This window comes from Ambystoma mexicanum, chromosome 2p, assembly GCF_040938575.1.
Source record: "Ambystoma mexicanum isolate Mex_15411 chromosome 2p, UKY_AmexF1_1, whole genome shotgun sequence".
Lineage (NCBI taxonomy): Eukaryota > Metazoa > Chordata > Amphibia > Caudata > Ambystomatidae > Ambystoma > Ambystoma mexicanum.
In genome coordinates, this window is record NC_090923.1 from 1,182,712,858 (window position 1) to 1,182,732,570 (window position 19,713).

Below are 19,713 nucleotides of genomic sequence, written 5' to 3' on the forward strand. Positions count from 1 at the left end.
AAAAGGTGCTTCTACCATTACTTTTAAAGTTTTTGTCCACCAAGTTCAGATAGCAGAACTTTCGTGCACCAGTACATTTTGTCCACCAAGAGGTCAGGTTATTTTACTATGATCCTGAAATCAGTCCAGGAGACTGTGTGTTAGAAACATTGGTTTGGTGTAATGAAAATCACTAAGTCCTCAAACCCAGCAGAGAGGGCACCTGGGGGAAGAGTAGTCTTCAGCGTGCATTTCTTCTTTTGGATAGATAGGAAATGTCTATTCAGTAGAGGGTCCTATCTAAGTTTTAAAGGTTGTACCCAGGTACTGTATGCTTTGAATCGGAGTGAGCATGAGCATGATTTAACCCCTTGTTAACATAAAAGGCAAAACGGTTTCTGCTGTTTGGGTGATCTTTACTGATTGCCGAAGAGCTTTCTCAATAAGCCAATTATCTAAATGCAGCTAGATGAATGTGTTCTTTCTTGGAAAGACTGCCACATCTGCTATGCACTTGGAGAAAGTTCATGGAGCAGACGCAAGACTGAAAGCAAACATTGTTTGGCTCATCTTTATAATAATCCAGAGCTATCACTGCCTTTTATAATTTTGCAGCTTATTCCATGGACTGATGGAACTGGGAGAGCCCTGTTCACCTTTCTTGTTGTAGGTAACATAAGATTTGACATGCAGTCACTATTTGTAGGATAAGAACAACAGTGAATATGTGCTTTATGCCATATATTCGGATGCAATGAACACTTATAAGAATGGAACGCTGACAAAATGTCTACATCCCATACTCTCCATAACATTCATTCACATATCTAAAAATGTGCAAAAGATAAGCAATCCTTTGCATTCTTCTCTCTATTTGTCTGCTCCTTGAAGTTTAGGTTCCCTGTTATTCGAGACATGTGACATACCCTACATTTGCCACGTATACATGGTACAGATACATGCCATTGCGAACATTTACTTACTAGTAATGAATATGAACTGAAATATTTGTTTATATAATCACATTTCGATAGGATCCTACAACTATTGAAGAATCTGAGATCCTGAGGGATTCGGGAACAAAAAGAAAATCCCTGGTGTATTAACTAGAGTTGTATTTTGTAACAGATTTTGCCCGGTATTATCCTCTGTAGTTTTCATATATATGTATACGTTGTATGTTTTTACTTATTTATCTCATGTTTATTATTTTAGGCTTTATGTGTGTCCTCTCATTTTCATCACAGGACTTGATCTTATGGATGTGTTCTGTCATGGGTTAGGAGATGGCATAGTTCATGATTATATTATGGATTAGCAATTTCAATAATAAAAATGTAGACTTTTTATAAATATTTAGCTGTTTGGTCATTATCAATGAATCGGATGTATTCTTTGCACATTTTATGAATGAGGTGTGAATAGGTCATTAATTAACCTTAATAATGTTTCTTTCAATATTCAACGCTGATAGGAAGCACCCATTACTGGTAGTAATTCTTTCCCATGGGAATCATACGAAGCCCCCATGACTTTCCTTTAGGGAACATAGAAGTAGGCATCCTCAAACGCTATGGCTGCCAGCCAAGCTTCTCCAGTAAGGTGCAGGACAATTTTATGAAGAGCTAGGATTCTGAATATTTCCTTTCTTATCTACCAGCTGAATCTGAGATCCAGGAAAGGCCCAACATCCTCCATTCTTTAACCCTTTTTTGCTGTGCTTGGAAATACCTAAAAAAACAATGCCTTTCCTACTTGCTTCATCAGCACCGTTTCTATGGCGTTTCTTGCAACAAGGATTGCCTCTCGCTGCAGCCTGATCTGATGAACTGGCATTCCATCCAGTTTGGGGTGCATTTCCGGTGTGATCCCCTTTAGCCTCGATTCACAGGGTTGAATATGCGGAACACCAATGCAATGTTTGCAATGTCCATCCAGGCCTCGATACCATCCTCTGGGATGCCCCTCCGTAGAAGGTGAGGTAACAAGTAAGATGTCTGCATGTGATGAGCCTTCTCTACTGCAACTGATGATTATGCAGTGCTAATTACATTGTTCGAATGCCTGTGCCCTGTTGAAACAGACCGTTAGCTTTGTGATTGCCAATTAGGTAATTGAGCACCGTCATTGTTACTTGCAAAGTGGTAAACCTCTGATGGCTTTGAAATAGTCTACTCCATTATATGTTCAACTCAAAGCACCTTTATCCAAATCATATTTTATACGGCAGTATTCACAAACACTACTTTCTTCTCGTACCAATGCTACATACAGAGTGGTGTGACCTTCCATGTTAGCAGAGACTCGCATAACCTTCCCACCTCTCCCTGCTTTTCGTCTTCCATTTAGCTCCCAAAGCACACCTGCAATCCTCCCACCCAGACCCCTCGCAACCTCCCAATCCACCCTCCCTTCATCCTTGCATGGCACTGTGCTGCTTTGAACAGCTCCCAGCCACCCATTCTCCTCCAGGTTTCCTTTACTTCTTCATCACCCTACCAGTAGTAAGCCCACACATCCGCCGGCAGGCGGAAGCCGGCGGCCACCCAAGGCCAACATAAGGCCGTCTGCCCTGTTTGCCCCCTCAGACCCCCATCGACGTGGAGAGGGCAGGAGCCCCCCACCACCGTCCAGGACCGCAGGACGTCCAAGATCCCAACGGAGACCCCCGACTCGACGGAGACGGCGTGATCCCCTCACAGGATCCGCAGAGCACAGGATCCGCAGAGGCACCCCCCTGCTCTGGCTATCTGCTCCCCCTGGGCACCCCAGCACAGAAGCCCCTACCGCCTCCTGCACCCCGAGAAACACGCGCGCCGACATTATTTAAAAAACAAAAACAAAATGTCGGGCGCGATGCGGCCCGAAAGCGAGGCTTGGCATCACACGTTGCCTAGCAACGGTGTGTAGGCTGCCTTTAAGCCCACACATCCGCCGGCAGGCGGAAGCCGGCGGCCACCCAAGGCCAACATAAGGCCGTCTGCCCTGTTTGCCCCCTCAGACCCCCATCGACGTGGAGAGGGCAGGAGCCCCCCACCACCGTCCAGGACCGCAGGACGTCCAAGATCCCAACGGAGACCCCCGACTCGACGGAGACGGCGTGATCCCCTCACAGGATCCGCAGAGCACAGGATCCGCAGAGGCACCCCCCTGCTCTGGCTATCTGCTCCCCCTGGGCACCCCAGCACAGAAGCCCCTACCGCCTCCTGCACCCCGAGAAACACGCGCGCCGACATTATTTAAAAAACAAAAACAAAATGTCGGGCGCGATGCGGCCCGAAAGCGAGGCTTGGCATCACACGTTGCCTAGCAACGGTGTGTAGGCTGCCTTTAAGCCCACACATCCGCCGGCAGGCGGAAGCCGGCGGCCACCCAAGGCCAACATAAGGCCGTCTGCCCTGTTTGCCCCTGTTCGCTCCGGGGAGCTACTGCTTCTTAAGGTAAAAACTTTTTAGCACATTGTACGCGGATGAGAGATTATTTACTGGACTTTAATCCACGTGAGTACTGTTACTGCTAAACTGCTATGCTATAACTAGCTACAGTAGTGCTCCCCTGTTACCCCTGTCACGTGCTATGCCCCTTGCCCTGGCCCAGACACCCATTGTCCTATGTTGTGCTTTTGATTGTTATATGATTCATGCTATGCCTAGTGCTGTGCCTCATGGTAAACCACAAATATACTGTGCTCCTTGGTCGCCTACAGACCACATTTCAGCTGTGTTGTGCCCCTTGGTCGCCTACAGACCAGTCTAGAATTGTATTGTGCCCTATGGTCGCCCACAGACCACATGTCAGCTGTGTTGTGCCCCTTGGTCGCCTACAGACCAGTCTAGAACTGTATTGTGCCCTATGGTCGCCCACAGACCACATGTCAGCTGTGTTGTGCCCCTTGGTCGCCTACAGACCAGTCTAGAATTGTATTGTGCCCCTTGGTCGCCTACAGACCAGTCTAGAATTGTATTGTGCCCCTTGGTCGCCTACAGACCAGTCTAGAATTGTATTGTGCCCCTTGGTCGCCTACAGACCACATTTCAGCTGTGTTGTGCCCTTTGGTCGCCCACAGACCACATGTCAGCTGTGTTGTGCCCCTTGGTCGCCTACAGACCAGTCTAGAATTGTATTGTGCCCCTTGGTCGCCTACAAACCAGTCTAGAATTGTATTGTGCCCCTTGGTCGCCTACAGACCAGTCTAGAATTGTATTGTGCCCCTTGGTCGCCTACAGACCACATTTCAGCTGTGTTGTGCCCCCTGGTCAAAATGCTCTTTTGTGATACAGACTGCCCCAAACTGTCCTGATTTACTCTGTGATCTGACCTTCTGCGTTTTTGCACACTTACATGTACATCCCTTGTCTACCAATGCAGCCCCCTAGCCCACACCCCAAAGCGCCTACATACCTCCCTTCCACTTTTTCCATCTTTCTCACATCCCTCTCCTTTCTGGCCACCTGCAACATGCTGCATGCGCACCTAGATCAACATGCCCACCTTCGCCCCACCCCTCCAGCAGACCTCATACACAACACACCGTCATTTGCACTCCATCCCACACTCAACTCCCGTACCGACCCGGTCGGACACCACCCACTCCACCTCAGGCTCTGCAGACTGAGAACTCGCACTAAACACCTCCTTACTCTCCGCAGTACTCCACACTCCACATTCCTTAGGAACTACAGACTCAGCTCTCGCACCCATACATCAGCCGCTCAGACTTCCTTCCCTGACCACGCTCACTACCTTAGCTCTCACCACGCTGCATGTGCCACGACCAAGCCTCACACACCCAAATTCTCACCGCCCACCCCCAGCACCACCAACACACACACTATACATCCAAACTTAAGATGCGCCCTCATCAACGCGCGCTCTGTCCATGCCCATGCCATTGAAATCAATGACCTTATCTCTACCCATGATCTCGACATACTTGCCATCTCCGAAACTTGGCTCCATGAAGCCTCCAGTCCTTCCATTCACCTCGCTCTCCCTGAAAACTATACCATCCTTAGACAGGACCGTAAAAACTTAAAAAGTGGTGGCGGCGTAGCCCTCATCTTCAAGGACACCCTCTCCATAAGAATGTGTAATCAACAATGGGACAATAACGCCGATCTCCTCACTGCCAAACTAGCCCTTTCACCTAATTGCACCATAAACTTCTTTATCACCTACAGACCACCAGGATCTCCTCTTTACTACCAAAAGCAACTCCTCCAAAACATAGGCAACAACCTCAAAAGCACCACCAAAAGCATCCTACTAGGGGACATTAATCTTGGCTTAGCTGACCCAAAGGACAAAGCAGCCGCAAATTTAGCCAAAGAACTATCTAACATGGGATTCGAACACAAAGTTACTGCACCCACTCACAGCAAAGGCAGATCCATTGACTGGCTAGCTGATCACAACTGCTCATCGACAATTACCTCCATCTCAGCCCTTCCATGGACGGACCATCACTTCATCCAATTTACCATTCCTACCACGCCTTCTCATAAAACCTTAACCCATGCCCCACCCGCTAAAGTAAGAAGCTCCAAAAAACTCACTGCTGCCAACCTCGCCCCTCTCCTTGATACCTCACAACTCAAGCACCCATTCCCCACTGACCCTACATCTCTAGCCAACATCTATTCCAGCACACTCACTCAAGCCATCGATCTCATTGCCCCGCTAGAAGAAAAAAAAGGGAAAAAATCTATGCACTGCAACTCTTGGTTCACTGAAGAACTATCCGTCCTACGCACCAAGAAACGCAAAGCCCTAACCAGGTGGCAAGCAGCGCCTAATCAATCCTCGCTTAAAGACTTTAAAGAGATCTCTCTGACCTACAAAAAAGCCATATTCCTTGCTAAATCCGAATCCTACAACCAGAGAATCACTAATGCCAGCTCCAAATCTAGAGAAATTTTCTCCATATTCAAAGAACTCACCACACCAGCCTCTAGCCCAGACAAAATCATCAAGGATGAAGCATGGTGTACAGGCATCCAGGCTGCTCTCCTCAACAAAGTTAAATCACTCCAAGACAAAATAGCCTCCCAACGCAAAGCTCTCAACACCCCCACCTGCCCGCCCATACTTCACACCAACAACTCCCCATCACAAACACCCCTTTTTGCCTTCAGAGAAGTCTCGGAGACGGAAGTCAATGACCTCCTAAAAAAAATCAAACCCTCCACTTGCAAAGGGGATATCTGCCCACCCTCCGTAATCAAAGAGAGCGCAGAATACCTCACCCCCATCATCACGGCTTTTATCAATGCCTCCTTCACATCTGGAAGTGTACCACAATGCCTAAAAGAAGCCTGGGTCCGCCCGCTCCTAAAAAAACCCTCCCTTGATCCTTCCTCCCCTAACAACTACCGCCCCATCACCACCGTCCCCTTTCTCCTTAAAATCTTGGACAAAGCTGCTCACAATCAAATCCAACACTACCTGGAAACAAACACCATCCTAGGCAAAAGACAGTCAGGTTTCCGCAAAGGCCATGGGACTGAAACTGCTCTTCTAGATTTAAAAAATCAGATTACTAAAATAATGGACACAGGCAAACCTGCCCTCCTCCTCCTCCTCGACCTTTCTGCAGCATTCGATTTGGTCGACCACAGCATTCTCACAACGCACCTCTCCAATGCTGCACACTTCTCTCACAAGGCTACCACATGGATTACATCCTTCCTTGAAGGCAGGGCCATGAAAGTGTACTCTGACCAGGATAGCGCCCCCCCCACCACTATCAATTGTGGAGTCCCACAAGGGTCCTGCACCGCACCGACCCTCTACAACCTATTCACCAAACCCCTCTTTGACCTACTGGACTCCCTCAACATAGCGTACACCAACTACGCTGATGACACGCAGGTCCTCCTCCCCCTCTCTGGAGACTACGACCTTGACTCAGAAGCCCTCCTCAAAATCTACTCAACTATCCAAACATGGATGGCTATCAATGGCCTCTGCCTAAACGGAGACAAAACCGAAATCATCATCCTAGCCCCTAACGAAACTCTAACCAAACTCAGCCCCAATTACTCGCACATGATCATCGACAATATTAGCATACCTGTCTCCTCTGCCGTCAAGACCCTAGGAGTCTACATTGACGCGACACTCTCAATGACAAGACAAACCAGCGCCATTGCCTCAGCTTCTGCTCTGACTACCAAACTCATCTACGCCATAAAACCCTACCTCACCACGCCCAACTGCCTCTCCATAGCCAGAGCTACTATAGGAGCCAGACTGGACTACTGTAACGCCCTCCTGGCAGGCACCTCATCAAAAAACCTAAACAAGCTCCAAACAGTGCAAAACAATGCCCTCCGTGCTGCACTACACATGCCCAAAACTGACCATATCTCACAGGCCAGAAGACGCGTCCATTGGCTCCCAGTCAAGGAAAGGATCAACTTTAAAATCCTCACCCTCACACACAAATGCATTAACCTCACAGCACCCCCCTACCTATCTGAGACTATAACCAAGAACTCCTCCATCCGCCCCAGAAGAAGTCACCACGCCAACCAACTCCAAGTACCCACTGTAAAAAGAGCCAAAGCCGGCGGCATTGGCTTCCCTCACATAGCACCTAAGCTATGGAATGCCCTCCCCAACGCGCTTAGAGCAGAACCATCTCTGTATCTCTTTCGCAAATCCCTCAAAACCACGCTATTCAACTAACGCCACCTTCCCCTCACCCACCTCAGCTCGCACACATCTGATACTAAAAGTGTTCGATACGAAATGCTTCCTGTAATGAAAATTGCTTGTAACCATCTTCCTTCCATTGTAACCAGACTATGTATGTATTCATGTAACAGCGCCACGATGCCCCCGGGCTGATGTGCGCCTTAAATAAATCTGAATAAATAAATAAATAAATAAAATGCCACCAAAGAGTTAAGGGAAGCTATGGTAAGTTTAACTGTGCGAGTAATGTCGGTGTCTCATTCTGAAAAATTGCCATTCAGTAATTTATTTGGACTGAAGGCCCTCAATAGCCACCTTCTAGACTTTGGCTGCTGAAAAGGTTCCTGAAAAATGGAGGCCTTGAATTATTTGTTCAGTATCAGCCATTAATGGAAGTCACAGCCACAAATTAGGTCTTAAAGAAAGAACATACCAGTATTTCTGTCTCAAGGTCCACACAAAGGCACTAACCTCCTGGTTAGAAACAGTCTTGCCTGTCCAACTTGCAAGAGAGGATTTCACTTATCTTCTTGCATGAACTGTGTTCAATACGCTATGGAATCCATAGTGACACATCATATTGACATAGTAAATCAGCCTCACTTACTAGAGGATACAGAATCTGTGAAACATACCGTTTGTCCCCATACCATGAAGTACTTTGCTATACAATGTGGTGCTTATAAAGGGAACGAAAAAGACTGAGGATTTTGTTATTGCTGCTGACACCAGAATCAAATCTGGAAAAAGATGTATTCTCATTCAAAGTGCCTTGCTCATATCCTCTTGCCCCGGAATCAACCTTGTCCATTTCATAAAAGCAGGCGTTAGAACATATTCTTGCATGATTACTGGCATGAAGGGTACCGATTGCCTGGAAGACGAAATATCTCAAACAACTGTTTTAGGTGTGGTTGGTTTCAGTGTTGGGGATTTCTACTTGATGTTGTGGCGCTCTTGTCCAAATCAATGCCCCTTTCCTCCAAAGAAGCAAATTCTGAAGGATACTGACATATGAAAGGGAGCTCTGTAGGTGGGGATGGGGATCGTAACCCAAGAGCTAGAGCATGTCCAGAGGCATATCATGGACAGGCAAGGTGGAGTCTGGAAGACATGGTTGACTGTGGCCATAACCATTTGTGTCAAGGTCTTGAGAGAAAGACATCCCCCTCCTGGTTAAATAGCCGCAGACTGCCTCAACATTGACTGTATCAAGGTCGAGTGCACAAACATGAAAAAGGAGATCCTTAACAGCCAGAGTGGACCTTGAGACCACGTGGTTCAGCCAGATTGGGGCAAGGGGGCAACAACACTGCCAATAACAGGTTTCTGCCTCACCTCCTTGCAGGTTTGGTGGAGCAAGATTGATATCTCTGATGCCCCAATATGTCCATCCACCCCTGCAACCCCTTACACAGCATGCTAAGGGGGAGAAAACAGCTCTACACAAAGCACACACACCTTTGGACCAGGTTTCAATACTTATCTGGATTAACTCGTGCCTTCATGTTTCCACAGTCGTAAATTGAGTACCATAAATGTGGATAACAATTAATGTTACCAAGAGCTAAGAAATTGGAATTTCTGGTATGCAGCACTATATAAAAAAACAAATCCATGTCCTGGCAGACATGACCCTTCTCAATGCAGTGGTCTTCAGGCAAAGAGTATATGCTTGCCAGTTTACCATCCCATTTGGGGAATCTGTCAAATCGGGCAGGTATGTTGAAGCTCTAGAAACCTGTCAAGAACTACAATGCATTTCTGTAAAATAAATCCAGGAAAACTTCAAATGATGTCAAATGAGGAAAACTCTGTAAAAAGAGCTTGAAATTAAGCAATAATAGGTTAAAAGCAAAGTTAGTTCAGGGATATTCCTACTGAGACAACATGACTAAAGGCTAACTGCCACCACAGTGCAATGTGGGTCTCTCCGAACGCTTCACTTTTTCAAGCTGCTGTGGGTCTAATCTATATGCAGCACAATGGAATCTCTTCTCACATTCAAATTTACTTCAAGGGGTAAAAGCAGGCAAACAAACTAGAACCTGATGGTACCTACTATTTTTGTTTAGGTGGAAAAAAAAAAACACAATTGTATTTATATGACTTTCTTTATAATTGTATAAATGTCTCAAGACATTTTTCACATTGAAATGTGTTCTTGGATCCTGCTCTTGCACCGAGACATTCTAATTTTTATGATGAAGAAAGAAAATTCCATGACTCAAACCATCAGCTGCGCCGGCTGGAGATTAGCTAGAACACTTGGTTGCTGCATTCAGTCAGGTTTCCAAAAGTCATCTGTAGAAAGTAATAGCAACGCAGCAAATTCTACCATGAATTTTCAATAGTAGTTATAGGTCGTCTGTTCTCCGCTGCACACCTCCCCAAGTGTGCACCCACTACCCAAAGTTGCTCCCAATTCTGTATTTGACATACCAGTTCTAAATACAGCATTCCGACATAAATATTTCCGCCACACACAGGAAGAGATGCACAAGTATGCAAACCAAAAAGGATATTTTACACAGAGAAAATGGAGACCTGCACTGATCCCCGAATGTAGAAGTAGAGTTCCATCGAGCAATGTAGCTTTGGCATACTTTCCAATTCCTTTTTACATTACATTTGTAGGTCCATCATGCTCAGTTCGTCACTTTCCTCTCTTGTACACAGGAGATGTTCAGGTTTTATACACAAAGCCAACACTAGATCGGGTATGCTTGTTAAAATATCCAGTGTGAAGGAGGGTAGACCCATCTCACCATTTTTAAAACGCAGCATCACCACAGCCAAGGACCCAGTCTTGGAAGTGCACCATGTCTCAATAACCAGAAATTGAGGTAGTGCCTCATGCACCTTTAACCGGCAGAATTCCACATTATCATCCATCAGGAAATTTCAGTGTCCAAAGTGTAAATGTGTATCAGTTCCGCGATAATGCTATGGAGCACTGGTTTGGTAAGATTGTCACTAAAAACCTGCAGTGGAATTAAAGAAAAGAAAGTCAAACCGATGCATATATGAAATGACAGTGACACTAGAAAATCCGATCTTGCCGACCTGGAAACTTCCTGTGTATAGAACATTAGAATTAAAACATAACATCCTGTTTGTCGGGCCAGTTGGTCCTGTTCAAAATCACTCGTGAAAGCCCAGCCAACACAAAAAAAAAACTACTCACAACCCAAAGCAGTACATAGGAGAAGTGTCATTTAACCACATAAGCGTGGCATTGATCTGCAGCTAAAATGAGTGACCCACAATTATAACAGGTACTACGAGAAGTGGCTGTCCTAGTCTTGTGCAACGGAAAGGGCTTGCACAGGATGTGGACGGCCGTGTCCCGGCCAGGGAACTGGTCAAACAATAACATGATAAACCAATCAGGTCTCCACCACCCCTGAACACTTCTGTTGTAAGAAAAAAATCAAGGGCATTCCATCTTGCATTCACATGTGCCTTTTATATGACAAACATGAATTGTCCTAACAACGGTTTTTGTATCTTATTAGTAAAATATTTTATTGGTTATTAAACTTAATTTTCATTACTGTTCATATTGTGGTGGTCTTTATTTAGTGTCTTGACAAGCATCCTGTTACATAACCGCTCTACGTTATTGAACAAAGGCAGCCGCTTTCTACAAACTGAGCATAGTCAACTTAGTTAAAACACAGAGGTTAACGGATTTAACAGTCCTCTTTCCACTTTATTGCAGGGTATCTGGCATTTCTTTTCCAAAGACTGGAGCATGAGCAACACAGCTTCAGCCGGAATGCACAAGCACATGCTTTAACCATGCCCTGCTCTGCCCCTCAGTCCCCTCTGCGACTCTTTTTACGATTCCTAGACTATTTCAAGCTACGAGGTTGGATGCGTTTATGTGGGGGGAAAGTTACAGGAGATTTCCCAAAGTTGGATAAAAAAAACAAACCCAGAAAGTACTGGATCCCTGCCAAAATGTTTGAGGAGAACCGCTTCACCAAATTGTACACGGGCCATGGAACTGGAGTCCAAGGAATAAAGTTTGCAGTGGGCATGCAAAGTGGACACAAAGCTGCCTTATAAAACAAATCAAAGGGCACCCTATCATAAAAGAACCTCGACACAGTCTTAGCTAAATGTGAATGGCCCTCAATCCTTTTGGTGAAGGTAGAGACCTCTTGCAGTTGGACTGTTATAAACTGGAAACCATCCATCTATAAAGCTACGATAGAATGCCAGGAGAAGCATCAAAAGTGACCAATGGTCTAGAAGACTTTCGGATAGTCTCTTCTCTCTCGCTCTCTCCTAACACATGTAAAATTTAAGAGCACTGTGCACACTGAGCACAGGGAGGACTTTTTACTGGAATCGACGAGTGGGTGTGGAAAAACAGGGAGGCAGCTCTTATGGGCAATGTGGAAATAAGTAACCACCATTGGTGAGAAAGAGGAATAGGTCCATGGAACCACCATTGCTTTGTATAATCAGCTAATAGTTCTTACGAGCATGGTAGAAAGTTCACCGGCTCTCTTGGTGAATGCAAGGATCATTAAGAATACTGTTTTCAGAGTGACCAGTTAAATGTCAGCTGTCGCCATTGGTTCAAACTGTTCATGACCAGAGGCAAGAGGGATTCTATGATGGAAGAGTGCAGCTGGCTGGAAAAACAAAAGTTTGACAAGTGAGGTAGAGTGCCTACGAACCACTGGGTTAGAAAGGGAGAAGGATTCTTCCAGGCTGCAGTAGGCTCTGACCAGGCACAATTTAGTACCGAGATGCTTATTGCTAGCTGTAGCCGGTTGTGGAACCTCACACATTTCCTTCACCTCCTTCAGCTCATCCGCTGAAGCGGAATCACCAGTTTATCCTGTCTGGCCAATGATACTGCTGTCAACTCTGCAGTCTTTGTTAATGGGGCCATTGGGAACCCCAAGCTCTAGGAATTCCATCTCTGCTCGAAAAATCTCAAGGTGCAATCTAACTGAAGGAAGACTTTCCTCTCACACTGGTTGCTACCTCCAGTTCAATCACCTTCGGTGAACTTTGAGCAATCTTGGGATGGGATGGGATGGGAGTGGCAGCATCTTGAGGCGAGGAAATGGAGGGCAAGAGAAAAGTGGTGAGATAGGAGACGCATCTCGGGGGTAGCCATCATGGCCTCCCTTGTCGCTGAAAAGCAGAGTTCCCATTGAAAACAAGGTCTGAAATGTATGAAACATCACCAAGAGTTAGGACTCTTGCTGAGGGGCATACAGACTCCCAGTACTTGTAGGGATAGGGCCCGCTGGTAGGCTCTGTACAGGAGGCAGCACTTCAAACATCAAAAATAGCATTGACTGGCATTCAGCTTCTATGACAGGCCAGTAGATCCAAGAATGCAGTGAGACAGACGAAATGGCTAGGGTTCTGAAAAACATAGTGCAGCAGGTGCAGACTGGTTTTTAAAGGGACATGGTGTGTGCCTCCTGCTAAGAAGTGTGCCATTGTTAAGAGAAAGCAGTAGATGAGACTGACACGATGTAGCCCACCAACCCACTGCAGCATTTTACTGCAGTGTTTTATTCCAGGGTAGCAGAATAAGGAGTAGGCGGGTTGGGGATGAGGCGCAGCACTAGAATGGACGTGTAGGGAGCCGGAAACTGTAAAAATAGAGCAAAACATGCAGTAAAATGTCCCATACGATGTCACCTCCTGATAAAGCCACAGGGTGTCCCCTAATCCCTATCTTCAAGTCTTAAGAGTTCTAGGGACCAGGGGTGCTCACTCGTTTGCTATCTGGAGTAGGTCATTCCGGGGTTACGAGAAGGGGTAGGGAGGATATTATACATATCCCCTTCTAAGGTCCCAACCAGTTGGATGTCTGCCCCCCTGGAGCATGTGCAGTCAAAGACTTCCCCCCACTGTCAGGTGCCAGTCTGGGAGCTCTATCTCCATCCACCCACACAGACAGACTCCAGCGACTGGTCATGCACAGCATCCCATTCACAAGTCATTTGCTATTTATGTTGCCCAGTTTCACTCCACCAATGCAAGCTTCCACTTCTGCAAGCTGCTATATTCACTTTGACTCTCGGAGCACGTAGCGTGAGCAAGGTTTCAGCTGGGTAAAATGCATCCCTTTTGAGTGTGGTTCTTCCTTTCCTGCTGACTCACAATGGAGAAACACACTCACCCGATTCCTACCCCACTGCAAGTCGATACAAACCTGGACCTGGGGCATGGCCCATCACAGCGAATCCGTTAGGACAATACCTCTCTTTCACCCGACTTAAAAATGGCAGATGGGCCATTTGAGCCTTCAGCCACTGCAGCACCAAGGCTAAATAGCACCATAAGCAACATGTGCTCAATAACCAGTGTAAATTATGGAGACTTTAGGAGAGGGGAAAACACATGGAGAAAGGGAATAACCAATCTCACTTAGAGCCCAAATCACTCTAGCAATAAGCTTAAATTAAGAAAACTACTATGAAGGAGTTTGAGGCTCAGGAGCAAGAGCCACAAACACAACACCGCAACAACACACAAGGACTGACATCGATCCGAGTTGAAGCTGCCAACAGAACACCACTCCTCTCACTATCCTACTCCCGCTTCACCTGCTAACCCATCCCACCTTCTCGTTTGCAGATCCGCCATAGCGGCTGAGGACCAACTCTGTTGGTGACCGTGCACGGTACAAATACCTTTAACATTAACATGTGTAATTGCCTGGTATACTCTCCTGCTAGGGATAGGGGGACACGGGGACACACACACACACACGCACAAGTGTCCGGTATACTCTCCTGCCATGGCCTGGTTTACTTTCCTGCCATGGTCCCTTATATGCACACACATGTTGTTTCTCTTAACTTTCACAGTTGTGCATACCCTTTTTGGCACACTATATCCTCTTGATACATCATTCGATTTGGGTTCCCCATGTATTTGCATTCCATGCATTGATATACTGATAGGGGTCTTACTCGCAATACACGGTCTCTTGTGCCTCAATCAGTCTCTTTGCTTTCTCTGCTTCTATGTCTTTAGTTATTATTGTTGTTCTAGTTGGTAAAGCCGCTGAAGCACCCCGTGGTCCCCACTGCGCTTGGGTTGACTCACCAACTCTTTTTGGCCTTCTCGGTCCTATTCACACTGAAGTGGCAAAGGTGTACCGCCTGCTTTCCTCTCTGGACTGCTTTCTCTGCATTCTGGTGTCTTCCATGGCTTCGCCTCAGCACGCTTGCCTTGGCTCAGGTTCCATTAGGTAAATTGCTGCTTTCTGCAGTCGGCGAATGAGGAGTACCATCCTTGCAGTGCTTCTCTTCTCCCTTCCGGGTGAGTCGCTTGGCTCTGGCACACCATGTCATGCTTCCAAGCTTCAGAAGCCTCGCGCAGAGGTGAGATTTCTTCTCCCAAACAGCAGCAGTCTCTAAGACTCTGCCTCCGGTCTTTACTCTCCAGGGCACTGTTAGGCAGAAACCTGTGCAGTTCCCTCTGGGACCACTGCAAAAGATTTAGGACTACATGTGTTTGGCAGTAAACCCACTTGGTAGCAGTCTGTACCACACAGATTCACTTGGTAGCTGTGGCTGAGCAGTCAGACTTCCCTCAAGAAGAGTTAGGCAGTATACAGAGAATTCACAATAGGTCAAGAGAACACAGTAGAACAAGTACACACTGACCAGGGATTGGTGTAAAAGATATAATTATTTATTTAAAACCACATCTAGAAAAACACACAGGCACTAATAGTAAGCAATTCAAAAACATGGTCACTAAGATATACACTCCCTTAAAAGAATATTAGACAAGTCTTAAGTAAAGCTCCACTTATTTTCAGACAGCGGTGAGCGCTTAACGTAGATGGCGCTCTAATAGTTCGTTTTAAAAAGGGAGAGAATAGCAGAGACAAAGTTGAAACAGATCCCAACACTTTTACCAGAACATGACAAGATAGAAAGGCAAAGTAAAACCGTGTAGTTAGAGTTCAAGAGGCCGGACCCACTTTCAGAGGATTCAAACGAAATGTGTCCAAGGTCACACGGTTGCAGTGCACGGAAGTCTTGTAAGGGTTAAAAAAAAGGAGTTGGACCAACAAAAGGGACCAGTTAGAGGGTCAAGGCGGCCAGCCCAGTCCAGAAGGTTAAGGGGTTATTATTACCTTGTAGCAATCTTTAGAAAGGGAGGCCTGGCGGACACAGTACCTTAAAGTGGTGAGAACGCTCCAGCGGGGGCAGTTGTTCCTGGCAGCGGATGTAAATCGGTGCTTCGTCTGGGGGAAGAGAGGATCTCGTCGTGGAGGAAGACAGGAGTCCGTTGCACTGCCAGGGAAGAAACCAGCCGCGAAGTTTCTCAGGTACAAGAAGCGGTCTGGTGATTCGCGGTTCAGTGGTGAGTGGCTATCCGGCCGCCGGGGTGCTTGGCACGGGCAGTTGGACCACAAACCGGGCTGGGGTGCGAAGAAGGAAAGGTAAACTGGTTGTGCCCACCAGTCAGGGGAAGAAGCCTCTCCAGCTGGGAGATCTTCTCTGTGGTCGGGAAGTGGTGAGTCGGTTCTGCAGGGCTCCACTGGTGGTGTCGTCGTGGTAGGTCGGCTCAGCTTCTCCCTCGTCGGATTCTCAGGTCCTGTAGCGACTTCTGAAGTTCCAGTCCCCAAAGCCCTGCTTTTATGCAGAAAACCCCCATTCACTGAGACTAGCTGTCAATCAAACATGCCAAGTGGTGAGCCGGCTCACCACTTGGGCCAATCACACAAGAGTGCGACTTGAGTTACCAAGGTAACTCAGTCCAGGGTGCCTAAACCCCCTCCCACACCTCCTGTGGTACCCAGACAGAGTGGCACCACTTTTGGAGGCTTCTGTGGAGAAGCCCGCCAAAAAGTGGAACAAAGGGCTCGACTTGGGTTGGAGTCACAGAAGAGAACACAAACGCCATTTTAGAATCGAGTCTTGGCAAAAAATACCAACCGGAGAATATTAATTAAATAAACAGGCGGTATGTTCGAGGCTATGAGAATTAAATAATTAAAGGTGGTAGCCTCGAACAATGGGAAAATCCCATAGGAAAATATTCGCGGTCGAATATAAAAAGTAGTTTCAACTGCCACCAGCCAAAACTCGATCAGGGGGGACGGAGACGTGCCCCCTCGACTAACAGAACCCGGGGCAATCGAATTGCCCCAACCAGTACGTCCACAATATGATGGTTTGTACTGGTTTCTGTAAATAATTTGGGACTAGTAAAGCCAATGGTGACTTTACATGCCCTGGGAAACAGTAGTCAGTCCCAGGGTATGGAGTCTATGGTGGGGTGTCACTATGACACCCCTGTGTTACTGCACGGAGGGTGCTGTGTAACACACATAGGAAAAACATATGAGACCCTATGGAGTAAAGGACCCCATAGCCCATAAAACACATTACTAGTCAAAGGAATACCATAAATCATGTCCAAGAGTGGGAGAAAAAGAGTCTCACTTTTGGCAGGAGGAAAAAAACAAACTCCAGAAATCCAGCAAAGCTGCTGGGGGGGGGACTCACTAGGTTAGGAAATTCAGCCTAAAGAGAGAATTCTCCCTAACAGGCACATTGAGCTTGTGTCTCCTTCCGCTCCGCATTGCTCTTTCCCTCTTCCTCGTGCCAGTATTTGAGTGATTGTGGGAAAAGGAATCCATTGTTCTTGGTTGATGTAAATTGCTTGAAAAATCTCTTTCAATAGTTCTGAGTGGTGAATCCGTGCTATATGATGAATAATCACAACTGAAAAAGGTGGTCTTGGAGCTTCCACATTTTAGACCAGGGATGGAAGTTTGGTCTATAAGGTTTTGGGAAAGATGTTCTCTACCCCCCCCTAGAAAGGGGTGTAGACGTATGGCAATAGACCATGATGGTACTGGGTATAAAGGGATCATCTTCACGGGCAAATGGGTGATACCATGTCTCATCCAATGAAGCCATGACATCCCCCCCCCGGAGGCTGTCTTCTCCCATGTGATCCTCCCTCAAATAGCTGCACCCAGGGTCAGGATCAGGTGCAGCTGCCGTCCCCTGGCCACATGAGAGGAGGTTACCGTTGGGAGATCAGTGATGACTCCATTGGATTTATCTAAGTGATCAGGACTCAACAGATAAATGCAACATGAAATGCAATGCACAACTAATTGCAGGTTATACTTAGTACAGATACAGGCAGGTACACGCAATTCACTTTTGCATGGAGGCTTTTTGTAAAATTGATGTAGTGGTACGAATAGAAGTTAGTGCTAACAAGTTAAGCCCTTTTTTGTTTATGGGGTGTTTGTGTCACAACAGGGATATGACATATCGCAATACTACACAAGCCACAATCTACCTCCTCCTCCTGTTAATTATGCAACTCATGGATATGCCTATAGTCGAATAGTTCAAAAACATTAGAAGACCCCCAAATTCTTATGAAAATATAAAAACCAATATATTCATTTTTTGCAAGACAAATTGGTCTCGTCTCCTTATAACTCATCTAGTAAAAGACAATACACAACACATATGGATCCAACCACACTAAGTGCACTACTGATGGAGGGGGTTTTAGTGCCTGATGTGGAAATACAGTACTCTCAACAATTCTTTTACATTTGTTGACACATGGTCAAGTCGGGAACGTGTTTGTCATCTCACAGCTATTCATATCCTTATCAATTCAGATCACAGTCTCCATGAACCTACAAAAAATGAATTTCTTTCCTGACGAAGGCCTATAAGCAAAATGATAAGCGATCACAAGGGATGGGCGAAACTCTGCGAAAAGGCCAAAAGGCTGTGTGTCAACAAACCTGTTTTTAATCACATCCTTTGTTTAATAAAACAGTAATCCCAAGGGGAATTATGGGCCATGTGTGGCTTCTCTAATGCTGAAAAACTGAGTCTCTAAATCTGTGTATTCAACTGTTTGAAACTAGTAGTTTCATGGAGAAAATTAATACATTGAGTTTTATATTTTCATAAAGAGTCTTTTATACAGTTGTTGAACTATTCGACTGTAGGTTTATCCAGGAGTTGTATAATTGAGTAACATGAGGGGGGAGTGGCTTGTGTAGTATTGCAATGTGGTACGGTATATTAAAAAAAATGCTTTGTGGGTTATGGAGTTCTTCATAACATGGTGGTCTGTTCATCTAATAGTGAAAGACCATTGTACGTTATGGTTAACTGTTCCATGTTATTATGCATGTGGTCCTAGTAGATATTTAGGAGGTATCACATGTGGTGGTTTGTTCTGTTCTTCAGTGGCTGTAAGTTTTCCATGCTGAGCTAGTTACCCAAAACTGTACCATATGATAGTACATCTTCTAGTTTGATAAGCCTAAAACCAAATTGAGAGTAAGTGTTGAATTTACTTCCAAAATGTATGCGTTGTACAGATCCTGCACCATCCAGGGTATGAATGAACATATGAAGGTATGGTTTTCCCAAGATCGTATGCTGTGCGTTTGTTTTTTCATATATACTTTTTAGCTTACACTGCATTTACCCTTAATTGTTATCAAAAAGCAATTACAAAGTCATGCTATTCACAAGATAACAGTTCACTTAACTTAGGCCTAAGGCCCCTGAGCACAAGCCCCCCCTGCCTGTGCCCCTCATTCACGCTGCAAGGGCTGGATCCCAACATCACTGAAGCTGCAGGAGCAGCTGTCCCTCCTCGACTGCTGCAGGAGCGACTAGACTTCATCCCGAATCATTCCATATGCGCCATAATAAGGAATCAGCTGACAACCACATTTTCACCCACATTTGAAAAAGCCTACCTGGCCCGAGACCGAGGTCTCGTTCTGCCTTACTGTTGCATCCCACGTGGAGCTGCTGCTCCGTGGTCCACTGTCTGATGAAAATTGCCCCTAAAATGGCCGCCGCAGCGATGCCCGCATTTTGTTTACTTCAGGTTGCCTAGCAACCAATCCACTCGACGTGCCTATAGAATACGAGGGCAGCCAGAAGGCGCAAGCCGGCCCCCTACGCCTAATGCCCCCTAGCACAAGCCCCCCTGTCTGTGCCTATCGGGGCCTTTAGGGCAGCAGGC

General features: G+C 46.2%; 1 protein-coding gene across 4 annotated transcripts in view; it reads right to left on the reverse strand.

The window, feature by feature from the left end:
- Positions 1-9,772: 9,772 nt before the first annotated feature.
- The window catches only part of LOC138567301 (cyclin-Q-like), a 518,793-nt gene continuing 508,852 nt past the window's right edge, over positions 9,773-19,713 (reverse strand). For all 4 annotated transcript variants that reach the window (XM_069645366.1, XM_069645370.1, XM_069645369.1 and 1 more), the window contains one exon: positions 9,773-10,661. In XM_069645366.1, coding sequence (XP_069501467.1) covers positions 10,572-10,661 — 90 coding nt within the window. In that variant the 3' untranslated portion in view covers positions 9,773-10,571. The remainder of the gene's footprint in view (positions 10,662-19,713) is intronic.